The sequence below is a fragment of the Zalophus californianus genome, chromosome 9, assembly GCF_009762305.2.
Source record: "Zalophus californianus isolate mZalCal1 chromosome 9, mZalCal1.pri.v2, whole genome shotgun sequence".
NCBI lineage: Eukaryota > Metazoa > Chordata > Mammalia > Carnivora > Otariidae > Zalophus > Zalophus californianus.
The window spans coordinates 65,705,386-65,726,292 of NC_045603.1; the positions used below are offsets into that span (position 1 = coordinate 65,705,386).

At 51.3% G+C, this 20,907-nt stretch overlaps 1 protein-coding gene across 1 annotated transcript in view; it reads left to right on the top strand.

Moving 5' to 3' along the window:
- The window catches only part of VDR (vitamin D receptor), a 47,621-nt gene that overhangs the window by 13,035 nt on the left and 13,679 nt on the right, over positions 1-20,907 (top strand). The window contains exons 3-6 of the mRNA XM_027595783.2: positions 1,665-1,812; positions 12,979-13,109; positions 19,881-20,065; positions 20,318-20,438. Coding sequence (XP_027451584.1) covers positions 1,665-1,812; positions 12,979-13,109; positions 19,881-20,065; positions 20,318-20,438 — 585 coding nt within the window. The remainder of the gene's footprint in view (positions 1-1,664; positions 1,813-12,978; positions 13,110-19,880; positions 20,066-20,317; positions 20,439-20,907) is intronic.

A 20,907-nucleotide genomic window follows, 5' to 3' on the forward strand; every position in this document is an offset into this window, starting at 1 on the left:
TTTTTAAGTCTCTCTGTCTCATTTCCTCTCTGCATGTGTGTATATATAAACATTTCAGTTTAACAAGTATTGATCTAGCTGTGATAAGGATGGACCATAGTGTCACTATTATTACATTACATTACGGTTCCTAGGAAAAGAAAAGCTGAGGCCGTTAGGGGGTCTACAGCTGCCAGCGATCAGGGCTCCCTCCATCCCTACCTTATCTGTCCCACTTTCTTCCTTGGGCTTGAAGCTCTTTGTGGAATTAAAAAGAAAATTAGCATCCGCTTTGGGCATGTTGTAATCATAGTTGCTTAGAGATACCTCAAGCTTTGGGCTTCTCTGGGCTTCATTTGTAAAGAGAGTGAGAGGAAGAACATTTATCTCATGGGGTGATAAAAAGAGTAAATGGGATAAGACTCGAAGGGGCTTTGATATGTCAAACTTCAGCTCAGAGATTGCATTGGAAAGAAGCTCAGAGCCTCCCAAGGGCCCCCCAGAATCTATCCCTCTCACCTGCGGGTAGGAGAACATGGCACTGGCTCATAACTAGCTTTCTCTCTTATGTTTCTTCTGCCCGGAGGGCCCCTCCTGCCCTGGGGCCTAGGACCCACTTAAGCCTGCAGTGGCCCTTGTGTGGACCCAGATACAAGGTGGGAGGTAGCGGGGTCTGAAGCATTTTGGGGAGGCCTGAGGAGCTCTGAGCCTGACAGCGTGAAGCCGAGGGCCCAACACGCCTAATGGTAGAGTCAAGTCAGCTGCTTCCTGAGAAGGGTTTCCAAAAGCTATTAGTTTTGTTCCCTCCGTCTTTCCTCTTTCCTCAAGCGTGAAATCCATCTCGAGATGATAATGCCTATTTATAAAAGCCATCTCGGAAAACAAAATTAGTTAATTGTCTATGACTCACCTCATTCAGAAGGATGTTCAAATCAAGGGGTAAAATTTATACTGGAAAAAAAAAGAAGAGGGAACAGGATTTTGATTACGTTGGTGCCAGGACGGCGGGGACACGGGCCTGTCAGTGCTGAGCTGTGTGGCTGGGAGGAGCGGCAGGGAAATAACAGGGCCTGATTTGGGCATGTGATTGATTTACTCCATTCCCCTCACCGTCTAGGAGGAGTGGCTGAGGGCTTCTGTCTGCCTGTGAGGCGGGGGGCGGGGGGGGGCGCTCCCCTTTTCTCATGGAGGGGCACTGGGCAGAATAGAGGCCTCTGACTTGCTGCAGGTCTGCTACTGAGATGAGCCGATGCCGGCAGTAGGCGAATGTTCACTCAGGCCATCCTTCCTCACACCCTGGAAAGAAAACGCCATTTTTCAGGGGAGGGTGGTAGGGCACAGACAGGCTAAACCCGTCACCCAAACGAGCCCGCCTAGTGGGCGGCAGGTGTGGCCTTTGAACCCAGACCAGGCTGTGAGCGGATTCGCCGCTTTCGTGCCCCTGCAGATCACTTCCGACGTGGGGAAGGGAGCCCTGCTTCTGCTCCCCAGAGAGTCAGGAGGGGAAGCTGCCGCATGGAGAGTCACGAGGTGAGGGCGCCCAAGAAGTCCTGCTCCAGCCTGGGACCTGGGGAGCTGCCTGGCCTCGCTGAGCTTCCGCCAGATGGGGGTGGGCGAGCAAAGGATGCTAGCCAACCTTGGCACTGACCCCAGCTCTGGCCTTGGCCTCCTTGCTGTTCTTGCAGGGATGGAGGCAATGGCAGCTGGCACTTCCTTGCCTGACCCTGGCGACTTTGACCGGAATGTGCCCCGAATCTGTGGGGTGTGCGGAGACCGAGCCACAGGCTTTCACTTCAACGCTATGACCTGTGAAGGCTGCAAAGGCTTCTTCAGGTGAGTCCTCCCCAAGGGCAAGGGGACGGAGAGCCCTTCTTGCCCATGAAGAGAACCCCCACATCTTCCATGTCTGCTTCCTTCCCATGCCCATGGAACATGCTAGCTCTTACAGCCACTGGGAGTGACGGGGTCTTGGGGAGGGTATCTCCTTCCTCCCCTCCCCTCAGCTCCAGCTCTGTCCTCTGCCCCTCTCAGAAATGGTTTTCCTGAGACTGTTATCTAGGTCCCCATCTTTCCACAACCCCTTTGACCCACGGTCCTAACCTGTGTGTCTGTCCTTCTGGAGTGAACCTCCTAACAGACTGATGATCACAGGCATGTCCTTGGGGAAGCCCCAGAAGCCTCAGAGCTCGTCCTCTAATCCAAATCAAACCATTCCTTGGAACAAGGGGAACTGCACCCGGGCTGGATCTCCATTCTTGGTCTGTGCCCGTGTCGTCACCCGTGGCTCGCTGTCCCAGGTTGGAAAGCTCGAGCAATGTCAGCAATGTGCCAGCACTTCTGATCAGTCAGGGCCAGTTTCTCTACCGGCTGCCTCTTCTCTCCTCCAGTGAGCCCAGTGTCACAAGTGCCAACAGTATGGGGAAAGTACTGGAAAGGCTGGACGAAGGGTGTTCCCATCAAAAGCCAGGACGGGAGGATGGGAAACTGATGCATTACAATATAGATCTGGGAACCAGGAGAAATGTGTATTTGGCATATGTAAGAGAGAGAGTAAGAGGGAGAAAAGCCTGGAGGAACCCATCAAAGAAAGAGCTTCTGTATAGTAGTCTTAACTGGAGGTGAATAAAGAGAATGGGGCCTTTGGCCATCAAGAGAGAAAAGAGTGAATCAAGTCCAGAACAGGGATGCAGAGGTCGGCCTCATTCTCTGAACTGAAGGGCTCACCCAGTGGCTTCGAGGGCAGAGTGAATCAGAGCCTGGGACTTGAACGGTACCTGTCCCCCACCTCCAACTCAAGGACCGTGGGCCGTTGTGAACACAGCTCCCAACTCAACTACCCTCTGTCCCGGGAACCAGCAGGCCTGGAGTTTCATTGCCTTGAGCAATCACTGGGCAGCGGGGTTTCTGTGGGTGCTAATTGACTGTTTGGCCTGGCGCGGGTTGCCCGCTTGGCTTCCTGGCAGGCTGCTCCCCAGCTTGGGGAACCAGACGGGCAGCATCGCTGGCTCCAGATCCTGTTGCCACGTCTCTCATTCCTCTGCACTTCCTGCAGGGTGGGCCTTCCAGAACCCAGGTGCCACCTGGACCCTTTCCTGCCAGTGGCAAAGGATGGTGGGAGCACCCATCGGGGCTGCTTTCTATCATAAGAGCAGGCAGAAATGCGTGGGCTATTGAGCTGGCTGCGCCATTGTATGTCCTGGCTCAAATCTTCTGACTTCTCTGTTTCGGTTACCTCAACTAAGCGCATGAGTTTAATATGTGACCCCTTTCGTATATAGCGTTAATCTGAGGGTTGATGAGATGACATGTATAAAAGCGCTTTAAAAGACATAAAGTATAGTTGTGCCTGGGTGGCACAGTTGGTCCCTCCTCCCCCTGCCCCTCCTCTCTCTCTCTCTCTCTCAGTTAATAAGTAAATAAATCTTTTTTAAAAAAAGACAAAGTACAATATGCTATTCTTGAGACTGATGGGTCAATACTTGGGTCCTTAATGGAACACTGTCCTAATAAAACAAACACGAGTCTCTCCAGCCATCCACCCTCCTTTTGTTTTTTTCTTTCACACACTCACTCCCCAGATTTTAATGAGCATCTATGACCAAGGCACTGGGCTAAGAGCTGGCAATATGCGAGCTCTCACCCAAGGTTGTCTGTCACCAATCTGCAATCCAAAGATCTCCAGCAGCTCTTGGGGCTGTTTGGTTAATCCATAGAACCCTACCCCCAATCCACTCTTTCTAAGCCATCTATCCCCAGGGCTCAGCTCTGAGAGATGGGACTCTTCGGTGGCTGCTCATGGGGTTATGACAGATTGAAGGTCACTAGAGTGGATCCAACCCCATGCACCAGTGCATCCTGCCCTCAGATTCACTACTAGTCTCCAAATTCTTGAGATGAGACCATGTTAGGATCTAGGTGGAGGGAGGACAGGTTCCCTCACGCCCAGGGCCAGGTGTGGGAACTGGCCAAATGGACAGGGATGGCATGTTTGCACACCCACGTCGCCACAGTGTGGCTCTGATGCCCATGGGCACATTGTGCTGCTGTCACCCACCCGTGGCCCCTCCCTCCAGCAACCCTTGCATGAAGTACTGGCATTACGGGCAGCGTGCTGCTTTTGTCATGTTACTCTGTCTTTGTCTACCTTGTATCGTTACCGTCCCTGCCTTGATGACAGGGCCAGCGGTGCTTCCTGAAGAGCCAACATCTCTTATTGTTTGTCTTGATTTTGTTTGATAAACACACACACCACCCCCCCGATGGTCGATCTTCATTATTCGTGGATGCTGTCTTTGCAAACTTGTCCACCTGTTAAAGTTTCCTTGTAATCCCTACGTCAATACTCCCAGCAATTTTGTGGTCATTTCTGGATGTGCTCAGAGTGGTGAAAAATTCAAGTCCCCTGAGGCACACATTCCCAGCCACGGAGGAACAAGGTGATGCTCTGCCTTCTTGTTTCAGCTCTCATGCTACCAAAAAAGTATCCTTTTGGTGGGCTGTCTAGTGCCACGGTTTTTGCGGTTTTGGGCTTTTTGATGGTGATCTCACTGTTTAAGATGGCTCTAAGCGTAGTGCCAAAGTGCTGTTAAGAGGTTCTAAGCACAAGAATGCTTCGACGTACCTTATAGAGAAAACCTGTGTTCAAGAAGCTTCGCTCAGACATGAGCTATATTGCTGTTGGCCGAGTTCAGTGTTAATGAATCAACAATAAGTAAGGTGTCTTTAAATAGAAAGCACACATGAAACAAGGTGATGTATTGATTGATTGATGAAAATGTTGTGACCAGAGGCTTGCTGGAGGCTAACCCTAGGAACAATGGCTCAATATGTGTTGATTCAGCGTTCACGTTGACTTCACAGAACATAACTGCTGCCAATAAGAATCAACTAAATATACATAATTGCTCCTCTTTTCTCCCCCCTTTGCCTGCTTCTCCTTTGCTTCATCCAAATTCTATTTGGTGTTTTTCCACCTTACTGTAGTTGAAATAGAACCCTCTTGTCACTTACGTCTGTTTGCAAAATCCTGATCCCAGGAAGAAAAGTCTCTACCAGAGGGGGTGCCTTCTCTGTGTGAGGCTCCGCATCCTTAGGAACACAAAGATAAGTGCAACCGAGTCCTTGCTCTCAGGGAGTTCACCCCTGCCCTTTCATGATCGTTCTCAAGGAAAGAGCATCCCTTTAGTGCTGGGTCACTGATGATTTTCCAAGCGCTGGGGACCAGTAATCTCATTTGACCCTCAGTGCTTGGTTTGACTTCCAAGATAGTCAAATTAACCTGCTCTAGGAGCTAGTTGTAGTCATCTCAGCAAGTCCAAAACTCATAATCAAACTGAAATAGGATTTTGAAGGTTGGACAGTGACCACAGTTCTATTGATCGATGGTCAGGAATCAGAGACCATCACTGGCCAATTCCTCCCACAAGTTATTTCATTTTTGCTTCCTGCTCCCTGGAATGCGTGGACATCCTCAGGGAAAAAGGATATTTCCAGTGTGAAGAAAACATTGGCATAGGCAGGCTTCTAAGAGGTTATATGTCTTGGTTATGTTAACACCGGAATGTAAGTAAAGGCCAGAGGGGAAAAATATGGAGGTCTACTACAAAGTAGATAGTGGGTGATCGATGGAGGTGAATGAATCTCTGGTCATGGGTGGCTTAGTCCAGGCTCTAATATAAAGGGAAAGGTATAAAGGACAGAGAAGAAAATCAGAGGGACCACTTTGATGAAGAGATTGAAGAGTATGGTGAAATTTAAGAGGTGGTCCTGGAAAGCAGGGTTGAGAAACAGACCACTGTTTGCCTCGTCCTCTAGTTTTCTTCCTGCCTGCTGACACCTTCTTAATCCAGATGTGGCCCTGCCAGTGCCAAGCTAACAACTATGGTGTGGAGAAAGGCCTTCTCGTTTGCTGGCCCCAAGGTTCTCAGGGACCTTGTTCATTATGAGTCCTGTGGAGTGCAGGGGGCAAAAGCCAGGCTGGTGAGGATCCAGGAACACGAGGAATGTTCTGGTTTTCAGGAAGGCCACCCAGCTGATACTGCAGGAGCCGTGATGTGAAGGCGAGCAAAGAAAGGGGGCGGATGTCCAGTGACTTAAAACTCAAAGTGTTCACAAGCACGGGAGTAAACAGAGAGGAGAGAGGAGCATCTGTCCAGGGCATTCTATGGGCACAAGTAAATGAGTCACCACAAAGTGAGTGTTGCTGGAGAAAACTTTGTCCAGTTCAGCTTGGCAGCTGGCCCCCTTCCATGGCAGCTCAAGGCTGTGAATGAATGAGAACAAGGAAGGTGATCTATGGACGGGCCAAGAGTAGTTTTGGAAGCTTGGGTAGAGGAGACCAGAATATTTAGAGAGGAAATGTCACTGGAGTTGCCAAGAAAGGCAGTTGCAAGCATGTGAAGAAGATCTTGCGTGTCTTTGGGAACTCAGCACTGTAATCAAGGCTCATTGGCATGAAGTCACTCTCAGCGCACATGAGGGGGGGGTCCTCTCTGTGGTATGGCAGTATGGGGCCAGTGGAGAGGACCACCAGAGGTACCCCACACTTCCAAACTGCCCATCTCGGGGACTGCTTCTCTCCCAATGGCTTTGTCCTAGAGGAGACCTTCAAACAGCCTCTGCTGAATGCTCTTAGAATTTTTTTTTAATTTACTTGAGAGAGAGAGAGAGAGAGAGAGAGGGCAAGTGAGAGAGAGAGCACAAGCCGTGGAGGAAGAAGGGGCAGAGGGAGAGGGAGAAGCAGGCTTCCCGCTGAGCAGAGAGCAGACGTGGGGCTCGATCCCAGGACCCCGGGACCATGACCTGAGTTGAAGGCAGACGCTTAACTGACTGAGCGTCTCAGGTGCCCCTGTCCTTTGGGGGCATGTTTGCACTGCTGCTCTGGCTTGGATTGAAATATGGTACATTCATGATGAGGACCATATTAGGGAAGAATACCAGAAGCTTTGGAAACAAACAGACCTCGATTCTGATCCCACTTTCATACTTATTAGCTGTATGACATGAAGCAAGAGATTTAACTTCCCGGGGCCTTTTCTTACCACCTGTAGACTAGGGATAGAGCCTGTCCTGCAAGGCTGTTGAGAGAGTCAGAGGTGATGCGTGAAGTCCAGGCACAGAAGGCTCTCAGCAAGTGCTCGCTGTTATCCCCGTCCTTCTGTAGCGTTTGTGTCTGAGAGCAGACGGTCCTGTTTTCTCCTCTTTCATGGAACCTGGAGTATGTGTGTAAATAATCCCTGTATATGGTTAAGAGAAAAAAAAGAAGCGGCAGCAAATAGTTCAAAAGGGCGTCTAAGTGACAAGTAAGTCTCCTTCTCTACCCAATTCTCACGTTCCTACCTCCTCCAGAAGCTGTCCCTGGGACCAGCTCATGGTGTTCGCTTCCAAATTCTTTATATAAGAGCGCATGTGTGGGTTTATGTGTGTGCACACACGCACGTGCACAGGAAGATGGGAGGGTACTATCCTCGCCCTTCTGCGTCTTGCTTTGATCCACTACAGAACACTTCCTCAGGCTAGTTCCCGTGGCCACGTTCTTCCTCTGTCCTTTCCGCAGCTCCGTCATTCTGTATGGAGCTACTGAGATGTAAAGGACCAGTTCTCCATACAGTGCTGCAGCGACCACCTTTATGCACGTGTCTTCGGGCCCATGGGCTGATGTACTCACAGGATGAACTCCCGGAAGTAGGTTCACTGCGTTAAAGGCTCTGTGCCTTTTACGTGTTGGTGGATATTACCCAACTGCCATCCAAAAAAGAGGCTCGTGCTCTTTACCACAGTGTTAACCTAGCTTCCTGTAGAGTTGGCTTTTTAAACTCCCCTGAGAAGCCCTTGATGCTGCCACACACAGATGTGCCATGTGGGGTCCTCCCTATCAGACCCTGTTGGTCTTTCCCATCAGGAGCTCCAATAGGCTCCTGGATCCACTCCGGGCTCTGAGATTTCTGTGATACTCAGGGCTGCAGTGGAGACAAAGCCAGAGCTCCCACTTGGGCCAGGCTGGGGTTTTCTTTTTTTTTATTATTATGTTAATCACCATACATTACATCATTAGTTTTGGATGTAGTGTTCCATGATTCATTGTGCATAACACCCAGTGCTCCACGCAGAACGTGCCCTCTTTAATACCCATCACCAGGCTAACCCATCCCCTCACCCCCCTCCCCTCTAGAACCCTCAGTTTGTTTTTCAGAGTCCATCGTCTCTCCTGGTTCGTCTCCCCCTCTGACTTACTCCCCTTCATTCTTCCCCTCCTGCTATCTTCTTCTTTTTCTTTTTTTTTTTTTAAATATGTTGTGTTATTTGTTTCAGAAGTACAGATCTGTGATTCAATAGTCTTACACAATTCACAGCGCTCACCGTAGCACATACCCTCCCCAATGTCTATCACCCAGCCACCCCATCCCTCCCACCCCCGACCACTCCAGCAACCCTCAGTTTGTTTCCTGAGATTAAGAATTCCTCATATCAGTGAGGTCATATGATACATGTCTTTCTCTGATTGACTTATTTCACTCAGCATAACACCCTCCAGTTCCATCCACGTCGTTGCAAATGGCAAGATCTCATTCCTTTTGATGGCTGCATAATATTCCATTGTGTATATATACCACCTCTTCTTTATCCATTCATCTGTCGATGGACATCTTGGCTCTTTCCACAGTTTGGCTATTGTGGACATTGCTGCTATAAACATCGGGGTGCACGTACCCCTTCGGATCCCTACATTTGTATCTTTGGGGTAAATACCCAGTAGTGCAATTACTGGATCATACGGTAGCTCTATTTTCAACTTTTTGAGGAACCTCCATCCTGTTTTCCAGAGTGGCTGCACCAGCTGGCATTCCCACCAACAGTGTAGGAGGGTTCCCCCTTCTCCGCATCCCCGCCAACATCTGTCGTTTCCTGACTTGTTAATTTTAGCCATTCTAACTGGTGTGAGGTGGTATCTCATTGAGGTTTTGATTTGGATTTCCCTGATTAGGCTGGGGTTTTTCGAGGTGGGTCTCTGGTGATGGGCCCACCTACCCGAGAAGGACCCTAAGGTCCCAGGCCTGAGACCCTGGCCCCAGGCACTTCATGCTTCTGTGAACAGCTTGTCTGCCATGTTTTGATGAATTGGTCAATGTCCTCTCTCACCCCTGACTTTCTAGAAACTGTGTCTATATTTAGCCTGGTTGCACCACCCCAACACGTCCTTCCTGAGCTGGGGTATAATTGCCAACCATCCAGAGGATGACAGGGTCCAGGCTAAGAGAGCAGCTAAGGCAATGGGCTCCCATGGAAACTCGAAGCTCTTGTTTCTCAAAACGAAAGCCGCTCACAAGCAATTAGCATGCGGAGGAAGGCAGGGCAGGGCGTGGGTCTTCGGGACAAAGCACAGAACCAGGGCTGGCCAGTCTGGCTGCCCGGCCTGCTCACTGGCAGAGGCTAGATGGCAACCGCATGTATGGAGTGCCCTTAGAAGGCTGGAGAATGGGGAAGAACTGGGCCCCGGAGCCTGCGGGACCTGCAGCCCTGGCAACTATGCTGGGCTGGACACACTGGTTGGGGGGGTGGGGGGGACCTGGGTCTGCCTGTTGGAGCTGGCAAGGGAGCATTCCCTCCCCTGAACACTGATGGACACTCCAGAGTGTGACAGTTCTTCGTGATGGCTAACCTCCATGTTCCTGGCTACAATTCCAGGGTATTGTCTCTGATTCTGTATTTCGAGGAGCCAGGGAAGAGCTGCTTAGTATAATTTTTCATAATAATAATTCAAGAGCTCCATAAATTTATAAGCTGCTTTCTGCATCACTCAAATAATGTGGAGATATGTGGCAAAGTTGGTGTTCTTTGGGATAAAGTATGGCAATGGGTGAAAGGCATGGGTGTGAGCCTTGCTGTGGGATAATGTGCCTGGCCAGAAGGACTTTTAACATTTTCTTTCTTCCTTCTCTCCTTTCCTTCCTTCCTTCCTCCCTCCCTTTCTTCCTTCTCCTCCTGCTTTGCTTCTCAGTATTCATGAGCTTCCTAGTATAACTACAAAGCTGGAAGCAAGGACACTGGGGTTTTTCCCCCCAGTATTTTCTTTGAAGCCAGCTCTGCATTTTTTTTTTTTTTTTTTTTTTGGATTCCTACCCAGCCTCGTTAGAGTCCGTTTCTGTTGTCCGGCAAAGCTGGGATGAGTAGCCATCTCCAGCACCCCTGCGTGTGGAAGCCTGGGGTGGGCTTCAGATTTACAATGAGAAAGACCCAAGAAAGACGGTGAAGTGCCGCCTTCTGAGCAAACTTGCAGCTGGGGGACGTGCCCCCCAGTGAGAGTCAGAGGCAGGTGCACTAGAGCCCAAAGAAGGAGAGACAGGTCCCTGGGGGATGTGGGGCTGCCTCCCACCAGGGGCCTCAGGAAGCTCTCAACCCCCAGCACAGGGCTGGTGAGAGGTTTTGGCTCATGTGTCGGGAGGTGCCGCACATAAGGTATGCTCCTCTTGGTGTCCAAAGCCCTAGAGAATTAACAGGAAGAGCCCGGAGCCAGACAAGACAGTGGGTGGGAGGGTAGAGCAGACCCTCAGCTCCTGGGCAAAGTGCCTGGTTGTAAAAAAAAAAAAAAGGAAATGAGAGTTTACGCTGAATTAGAAACTTCTGGCCCTTGAGTAATTTTAGAGAATTACAGGCATCCCGGGGCCTGAACATTTGTGGTTTAACAGGAGGAGCCTCAGGAACCATGAGTGGGAAGGAGGGGAAGGAGTAAAGGGGTGAATCAATCTCATAACCTGTGGTGATGATAGTAGCTCATTTCGGGGTAGCCAAGGTACTTCCATATTTGCCTGTCCCTCTGGAGAGCTACAATAGATGGATGGAGGCTCAAGGAGAAAGGTTTTCTCTTTCCATAAAGGTAGGCAAAAGCCTGGTACACAATCTCTCTCCGGGTAGTCACCGCAGGGTGGGTGTGGCCGTTGGTGGGCTGGACTCGACCCCCATAGCCTCGCGTTGTTCCACCGCCCCATGTAGCCCGGTCTACTGGGGGCCCCCTTAGGTCAGGAGAGGGGCAACAGGAGGGTACTGGGCCAGGGCCCAAAACCAAGAGCAGCTACCTCATGGGCCACTGAGTCATCCTTGGCCTTGAGTTGTTCTCAAGGGCCAGCTGCTGGAGCTGTTTGCCTCTAGGCTCCACTTCATTGAGCACCTTGAGTTTCTAGGGATGAGAGTGGTGTGTTCAACCCAAGAAGCCAAAAGCCGAGCTTCACATCTCTAACAGCCAACCGGGGAGCCTTCGCTTCTTGCTGAATCCCCTCACTGATAAGTTTCTTCCCCTCGGTGGTCTCGCCTATAAGATGAGGAGGTCCACCAATTGTCTCTTGGGTCGTCCCCTAGTCTGAGAGTCTGATTACCTGCGACTGGTGGCAGGCCATTTCTGTGTTCTCTTCTCCGCTGCCCCATGGGTCCGCATCTGTCCATGTCGACTGATGAGTATGTTTGTCCCAAACCCCATTTGTCTTCTAGTGAATGTGAATAGTGAGTCATTTTTCACCAAGAAACATAACTAGTGTGTGACTAGCTCATCTCTGAGAGAGGGAAATGGTTGGGCCCGGGCCTTTGCTCACAAGTTTTGAGCATCTCCTTGGAAGATGCTGCTGGTCCCAGAGAAAGTGATTCTGCCACCATCTTTCCCCAACTAAATCCTGTCACCTGTCCCTGGGCAAAAAAACTGGGGCCTGCCCCTACTGGGGCTGGGAAGAGTATGAGGAACCCCTAGGACACAGATGATGTAGCCTCCTGAAAGTCCCATGTGGTGTGGCTGGCAGCAGAAAGCCAGAATTAGGAAAATGAGCCCTCAAGCTTGCACATGCATGCATGGGCACACACGTGTGTGCACCTCCCCCCCCCCACACACACGCATAATTTTACATAGAATACCAGGGTCCCAGGGGTACTGGCTTCCCAGCTAAGAACCTTCAGTAGGTTTCTGTCCTGCCACAGTCCTTGCTTCCTCTGCCTTTCCGCGTGCAGGGTGGGGGTCTCTGTGATAATCACCCGTGACCAACAAAGAACCACTAGCCCCTAAAAAGGAAGTAAGCCATCGAAGGTGTTATCAATAGAGATGTTAAAAGGATTGAAGTTCCCTGGTTAGCTTTCTATAAAAGACCAACCCTAAAGGCCCTCATTGCCACCCTGTCGGGACCCCTTTCACTCTTGAGAGCTTTATCTGTATCTTCACTTAATAAACTTCTATCGCTTTACTCACACACACAAACACACACAAAGAAGCCCAGGCCAGACCTCAGGGCTCCCACCCTCATCCGCCCTTTTCTCTCTTGGCGTGTGATCTGGAGGCCTCGAGCTTTGGTTTGGGCCCCTTCTCCCTTAGTGCACCTGCGCACATGTCTGTCCCTGAACCAGGAATGCTCTAGTCATAGATCTCCAGATTCTGGATGACATACCTGCCACCAGCGTCCTCACCTCCCGTAATGGCTCACTACAGGCAGTGAGGGCTGAGCTGCAGATTTTAGTATTTTAAAAAATATCTCTAGGCTAATTCACCCATGTATTTCCTGGGTAATAATAATAATAATAATAATAATAATAATAAAAGAGTGAGAAGTAGAGTACCGTAAGAGTAAATCAGGGGCGCCGGGCTGGCTCAGTTGGTAGAGCAGGTGACTCTTGATCTCAGTCAGGGTCATGAATCCAAGCCCCATGTTGGGTGTAGAGCTCACTTAAAAAAATGAAAGTGATAATAAATAAATCCTTTCAAATACTAAAAAAAAAAAAAAGTAAATCAAAGCGATGATGGGAGCAGAGTAGGCAGTGAAAGACGAAGGAGGAGCCTGGAGCGTGGGGGAGGGGAGTGGTGGTCGCTAGGAGTGGCGGGGGCTGGGCCCCAAACCCTCTGTGGGAGACAAGGAGATGGGGGGGGTGCTTGTGGGCAGGTCTCGGTGGTCACAGCCCCAGCAGGCAGCCAGGGCTGTGGCTGGAAGGCAGGTGATCCGGAGCTGGCGTGTGCTCTCTCTCCCCGGGCAGGCGAAGCATGAAGCGGAAGGCGCTGTTCACCTGTCCCTTTAACGGGGACTGTCGCATCACCAAGGACAACCGCCGCCACTGCCAGGCCTGCCGGCTCAAGCGCTGTGTGGACATCGGCATGATGAAGGAGTGTGAGTGTCCGGGGCCAGGGCAGGGGTAGCACTAGAAGGGGGCGGTCGGAGCTGCTCTTTAGGCAGGTTTGGCCCAAGAGGTCCACGTGCCGTTCCCCTGGGGCTGCCAACACCCGGGGCCTGGAGCTGGGGCCCTGCGGCCGGAACAACAGGGTCAGAGGCCCCAGGGTTGTTTGGACTTTGGGAGAGTGGGCTGCTGAAGTTGGGGAGGGGCAGGAGTTTTGGGGAGAATAAGTATTCAGAGCATCGGGTCCTGCCCCGCCCAGGCCTTTGGGCCACTCTGGCCCCAGGGGCAGATCTGTGGGCCGGAGCCCAGGGGAGACCAGGGGGAGAGACTCTGTGAGGGGAAGCACTGGACTCTAGGTTGGCCCTCCAGATCCAGATGGAGAGAGAAGAGCGGTCCTATAGGACTTCTTGTCCAGCTCTTGGGGTGGAGGAGAGGACCAATGGCAGATTGACTTGTTCTAACCCTCGGTTAAAACCAACTCCTGGACTTTGCATCTGAGCTCTGGTACCAGTTACTTGGTAACCAGAGTAGCCATTGAATTTGGGGGACCCTGGGAGGAGCTAGCCAGACCCTCCCTCGGCTAGAGACCAGGACCCTGGGCAGGTCCGGGCACAGGTACCCTCGGCACCTTCAACCCTGCTCAGCCTCTTGCTCACTCCTGTCTGCAGTCTGCACACTGATCCCCTCCTTGGCCCCGGGACAGGGCCTATGCCTTGCTAAGCTGCGGACCTGAGGAGGCTTAGGAGGGGTGCTCAGATGCAGGCACGCCTGGAGGCCCTCCTAGCTATGGGGTTATTGTTTTGGGGGTGAGGGAGGCAGGTATGGGGAAGATGTATCCACAACAAGGGAAAAGTCACAGGACAGGGCTTAGGGGATGGAACATTTCTTCCTTGATGGGGAAAAAAAAAAATTCTCTGTTACTGGGGAACAGAGACAGAATGAAGACCCTCATGGTGGGCCTCCTCCTTGGGCCTTGACAGGCTCCCCTCTGGTGGGTCACAGCTCTTCACTCCTGATCCCGGCTCCCCCATCAACACTGGCAGGCTTTGAAGAAGTTTCCAGGCTGTTGTTCCTCCTCGCCCCCACAGGAGTGTGCAGGCCTGGACATGCTGATTTCTCCTAGCGCAGTCCCCTGCCCCGCCCAACTCCTGTGTTTATCCTGGAGCAGAGGAGGCCAAGGCTGAGTGCCTCATGGGGCTTCTCACACACTGGCTTAGTGCGGCCAGTTCTGTGTGAGGCACTAGGTTGGACACAAACAAGATGCAGTGGACACAGCCCCTGCTCCTGCCCGCAAGGGGCACACATCCTCCACAGGGCAGGGAGCCTGGCTCTGAGGCTCTGCCAATCAAGAACAGCACAGTTCCACCACTGGGATTCAGTAAGACTCTGCCCTAGAAGTCCTGGGCAGGGCCAGCCTCACTGATGTCCCAGACACTCCTCTCCTATGTCTCAGGAGGAAGGAGATGTCCCATCAGCTAAGAATAGGAAGAACACTTAGAAATCATCTGAGACTCACAAAGGTAAAAATATCAGGATTGGAGTCAGAAAGCAAGTCTCCATGTCTGCTTCTAGACCTCTTCTGGTCCCCAAAGAAAGCACTACATCCATGGTGATAAACAGGTCTTGGGTGCATCAGGGTGCCCCTAGGAATACGGTGTGGCGATGGGAGCCAGCAATCTGGAAGTGGATGCCCACCCCAAACCCCAACAGCTTTGTGCTTCAGTCACCCAAAACACAGCCCCAGTCTTCCCCAACAGAGCCCTGCGCCCCACCCTGCTATATGCCCAGTGCAGCCCTGTGTGCCCTACCCTCAGGATGCCCGTGCGGGGAGCTATAGTGAGTTAGCTGTGGACTGGTAGTGCTGAGCTCTTGGAGTCTGGTTAAATGAAAACCTGGAGCCAGCACTAGGCTTGTTCTCTCCACTACTCCAAGGGGAGGTCCTTCAGGAAGGGCTCTAGTTCTCAGACTCAAGTCAGCCAGCTGAGAGAAGTCTGTCAGAGTGGTCTGGGCCTGGAGCTCCCAGCTCTGAACCCTAGGAGAGCTGCTCATTTATCATGTGGGTTGGCTTTTGCCTTAAGGCTCAACCTCCCAGAGACAATTTTGTGTCAACATTTGTAAAACCACAGGACACCCCAAGACTCCCTCTGAAGGGACCTGCAAACACAGGCTCCCTTCTGGCAGAAGCAGAGCAAATAAGATGGTATGGTATCGACATTCTAACCTGGGTCTGTTTGCTTCCAAAGGCCAGGCCTGTGGGCTCTACCCTGGTGCAGCCCGTCAGGCACCCTCAGTGGGCCAGAGCTCTTCCACTGTGCATTTCCAGGCACATCTGGTCCCTAAAGGATGGGCTCAAGAGACTGTTCCCACTGAAGACTCCCTTTCTCTCTCTTCAAGTCCTAGTTGACTTGAGCGTGTCCTTGGAGCCCAAGAACTTTCACAGTTGAATTCTTGCTTCTTGTTGACCTGTCCTGCACAAAAACACCTCTATGTGAATTTGTTTAATGTTTTTACGGATGTATGTCTTTCCTGCCCCGCATTAGCACAGCACCTGGCACAGCATAGGTGCTCAATAAATATGTGTTGAGTGACAATTAGCTCCCCATGATGCTTCTTTGTACCTCTGCATCTCCCCTGGTCTATAGATCAGGAAGATCTCCCAAATCTGATATTGCCTGTGTCATTCATTTGGAAAGACGTTACGTTCTCTTCTCTGCTGTTGTCCTTAGGCCACCAGGGGCAACTTGAGGTGTTTTTAAGTTGTTCATGCTTTCATATCTTGACTTCCAAATGCAATTCTAGACTTCATGAAGCAGGGAACATCTTGCATGGGAATAAACGTGCGCAAAGCCATTTTAGCACTCAGCAAAGAGCCTAGAAGGAAGGCGGAGAAGCTACTGAGCAGCCATATGGGTTTCAAAAGGTCCGTGGACACAGCTCATGCACCTTATTCATTGGAGAGCCCATCAAATGCTCTTTCAGAACCTCTTTGCTCTTCTTCTCGGTCAATGGCTTTCAACTCCAAAACATGTGTCCTCCTACATGATAGTAACGGCATTTTCAGTAGTGATTCATTGAGAAAATGATTTTTATAAAAAGTTTCCTATGAAATTAGTAACCCCCTTTAAAAAAAAAACTCATTTCCTAAATCACAACAGCATCTGCACATGCGAGAGCCTGATTACTTACTCAGTCTCCAGACACTGTTGCCTGGAGGGAGGCCCATGGATTGGCAGCCCGGGGAGAAAATGCCAGATCTCAGCATTTCTTTCTCTAGTACTGCACACCAGATGGCAGTCACCATTTGATGCAATGATTGAGAGGAATAATGTCATAAGGTTAACCTAGAATCTTCTTAACTTTGTCCTTTTAGAGTAAATCATTTACAAACTTTGCTACTTTATTTTTTCATACTCTTCAGATGGATTGGAACATTTTGTGTGTTCCACAACTGAGGACAAGGGTCCTACAGAACCGTCATAGCCAATTATAATCAGAGGGGATATGGGGCAGTAGTTACAACCATGAACTCTAGAACCATATTGCCCAGGCCTGAGTACCAACTTCATCACGTGTTAGCCGTGTGACTTGGAGCTAGGTACATAGCCTCAGGTCCCTCATCTGCAAAATGGGGATAATAGCACCCACCCTAAGAGGTTGTTATGAGGACTAAATATCTGTGAGTTAATATTTAAGAAGCATTTAGCATAGTGCCCGGTACATAAAAGATTATATATTTTTAAGCCATTTTTATTAACATGATTTTTTTTTTCTTACCTAAAACTTGATCACCAGGATTCCCAGCTCCCCAGCAGACTAGAAGTTAACTGTTAAGGGGAAGAAAGGCACCCTTCTAGAGGGAGGCACCAATAAGAAGAGACGACACGGAGCTTACCAGAGAGGGGGAGACTGAAAGCTATGAAACTTAGCACAAGACCTCCAAATCCTAGCAGGCTGAGTCATATAGTGCCTGAACACAGCCCTGTACGGTCCTGAGGTCATAACCTTGCTCCTGCAAAGTCCAATAATTGTTCCGAATGATGCCTCTGAATCATCAAGTAAAGGTTACATGATGTTGCAGGTGTTCTGTTACAAGGTATTCTGTCTTGAAAATATTTCAATCACAATTATTTAAATTGAAAAGGTGAGGGGCGCCTGGGTGGCTCAGTCGTTAAGCGTCTGCCTTCGGCTCAAGTCATGATCCCAGGGTCCTGGGATCGAGTCCCACATCGGGCTCCCTGCTCGGCGGGAAGCCTGCTTCTCCCTCTCCCACTCCCCCTGCTTGTGTTCCCTCTCTTATTGTCTCTCTCTCTCTGTCAAATAAATAAATAAAATCATTAAAATAAATAAATAAATAAATTGAAAAGGTGAGCGGGGCTCAGGTATCTAGTGGACTGGTATCTGACGTGTACCATCCCGACATGATAGGACACACGTATTGGTGCACTTCTCACTGTCATTTCCTGAACAGAGGACAATGACTAGCACACAGTAGATATAATCAGCGTGGATGTGTTAAGTGTCCAGTCTCTCAGACTACTGAGCAAACACCATGGCCAGGAAGCTCCGCTGGGCTAGCCATTAGGAGGGAAACACAGGTAACCTATCATTCTAGTGAAAGAGATCTTGAACATCTTAGGTTCTCTCTATATGGGCATTTATTGGAGCCTGTACTAACCATAACTATTACAGAGCAGAAGATAGTTGGGTGCCAACATGTGTGGGAAACAGTAGACATACCACAGAAAAAAGAAATGAAAGCTCAGTGCAGATCGGGGCAATCCAGAAAGGCTTCATGGTAAAAGAGGGCTGAAGGCTGGGTGCTGGAGAACGGAGAGAACTTGCCCAGCTGTTGGGGAGAGAAGACCCAGTTGGACAGGCAGCCAGCATAAGTGGAAAGGCAGTGACAAGACTGAGCAGGTCATGTTCGCAGGTCAGCAGCCTCAATGTGACTAGAGCAGAAGCTGTGTCCAGAGGCACTGTGGAATGAGGATGGGAAGTTAGGAAGAAGTAAAATCATGGAGAATCTTGACTTTAACTTGGACCATGGTAAGAAGGAAGGATCCAGAAAAAGTTTCTGAGCAGGAGAGTGACATCATAGAATCACAAGAGATTATCAAAGCCCAGTTAAGCTGAGAAGCATGTCCATGGATGCCTGTGGCATGCCACTCTCGCCCCCCAACTCCAGCCCCAGCACCTCCTGCATCCACCCTCAGGGGAGCAGGAAAGACCAGACACCTAATCTTGGATTCCCCAGGCCAGGGCCCCACACCCTGCCTTCAGTGCAAAGCTCCCTGCTCCTTCCTTTTCTACCCTACTTGACCTCTTGGGGTCTGAGCAGACACCCACTGTGGGAGAGGGCTGGCAGCTTTCTGGGCAGGTGAGTCAGTCAGCTGGGCATGGCCTCCTCCAGGCCTCCTCTTAGTAGGGCTTACCTCAGCTGTGGAGGGAACTTGCCATCCTTTGCCACAGGCTTCCCTTCCTGCTGTGCCGGAGGCTCTGGTTGCCCACTCCCCAACCCCCACACCCCATAGGCTCTCCCTCCACCTCCCGCCAGCTTCTTTCATTCTTTGCCCACCTGAGGGGTCTGGGCCAGTGGGCCTCTCTTGAAGCGTTGAACCCACCCATCCTGGGGTTCTGGTTGCTTTCCCCGCTCTTGTGAAACTCCCTAGTTCTGTGGGCAGAAGCGCTGGCAACACCAGCACAGAGCAAGTAGCTACAGGCCAAGGGCCCCAGTGCCCACTCCTGCCGTCAGCACTCGGCAAGCCCCGGCCAGGAGGTCTGTTTGCCCGGCTGCTGTGCCAGGCATCCCTGCTCACAGCCCTGCCCTCCTGGGCAGCTGCCCAGCACGGTGAGGTGGGCGCCACCCTAGAAGCCCCCACACCGCCCGACGACGGTGGCCTACGGTCTCCCCGTCGTCAGACATGCGGGCTAGCAGCTGGAGAGAACTGCAAGTGAGGGCTTTGAGGTGTTATCTTTGGGATTTCTAGAGGGCTCAGAAACTTCCCTGGGCAGAACTTTCAAGACTGGACAGGCTGGAGGAGGGGTTGTTTTGCAGAGAACCGAAGACGCAGAGTCTTGCTAAGTTGGTCAGAGTAGATCAGACGCCCAAGTTCCATGCCTGGCAACCTGGACGTTTGAATGCCCCTGTAGAGGGGTCTTTCAGCATCTCCTAGCTTCTGACACTGGGACTGGCCACACAGTGACTCTCGCCCTTCTTCCCCCCCACCCTATGTCTCCGTCAAGATCATGGACAAATATGTGAGGGAGAAAGACAGGGCTTAACATTTCATACGCAGCTGCTCTGTGTTACACATGCATTCAGTTGTCAGAACAGTCCATCCGCCACGGTCGGTGTTGTCGCTCTGCCACCCCACATACACACGCTTTCTGGAGGAAGGAACCACAAAAGGACCTTAGAAGAGGTTTTAATGGAGCAAACTGCTTGTTTGATTAATGAGATGACAAAAGCCCAGAGAGTTCAAACAGTTTGCCCAGAGTCGGATCACTTGCTCCTGAGAACCCAGGCTCACCAATAAGGCCTGACCATCCCACCTCTCAGATCCCTTTTCCTCCAGTCTCATGCACCTGCCTTTTCAATAGAAACCCAGTTTTCCATCCATGTGGTGGGCTCGGAGGCCCCCGTGGCAGTAAGCCTCCCCCCACCCTGTAAGCCCCTCGCATCTTCTACCTTAAGCACCTGGAGGAAGGTTTCTCGGAGGAGCTGCAGGCCCAGCCCTCTCAACATCCCCCTTCCTGCCCCACAGTCATCCTGACGGATGAGGAGGTGCAGCGGAAGCGGGAGATGATCCTGAAGCGGAAGGAGGAGGAAGCCTTGAGGGACAGCCTGCGGCCCAAGCTGTCCGAGGAGCAGCAACGCATCATCGCCATCCTGCTGGATGCCCACCACAAGACCTACGACCCCACCTATGCCGACTTCACCCAGTTCCGGGTACGCCCGCTCCCTGGCTGGCCGGGAAGGATGAGCTGCGGAGTGAAGAGCCGCAGCTGGGGCTGGGGCGTGGGAGTGGGGACGGAGGGCCACGGCCAGCCAGACCCAGGGCATGGGTGGAGGCTGCTCTGGAGTGGGGGAGGCCTCCCCCTCCCGCAGGCCTGCCTTGAAGCCACTTCTGTCAGCGATCGGGAACAAGGTAGGAGAGTGGCCCCCAATGTGAGCTTCTGATACTCCATCTCTCCCTTCCAGCCTCCAGCTCGTGCGGATGGGTGTGGAGGGAGCCATTCCTCGAGGCCCTCCTCCCTCCACACACCCAGCCTCTCTGGGGACTCCTCTTCCTCCTGCTCAGATAACTACACAGCCTCTCTAGGTGAGTCGACGCATGCCCCCAGTGAGCCCAGCAGTGGGAGAAGACCCCAGAGCTTCCACAGCCCACCTGTCCTTGGCTGTGGATGGGAAGGTAACACTTTCATACTGTGTGCCACACAGTGTCCCCAGAACAGCGCCCCCACCTTGTTTTCACTGAAGACCGCTAACTAGCCCAAGGGCTCATGCTGGGCAAGAGGCCAAGCTGGGGGCTGGCAGGGCAGGGTCTGTCTACAGAGTCCCTGCTCTTTCCTCCATGCCAGGCTTCTGCTCCTGCCTTCCCCCTCCCTGGGGGTAACCTGGTTCCTTTCAAGGGTATTTTGAGCCTGGGCCTTTTGGGGGGTTCTGTTTTTGGTTTTTTCCAGTTCTTTTGAGATATAATTGACATAGAACGTTGTGTTCGTTTCAGGTATGCAACATAATAATTAGATACATGTATATATTGCAAAATGATGACCACAATAAGCATAGCT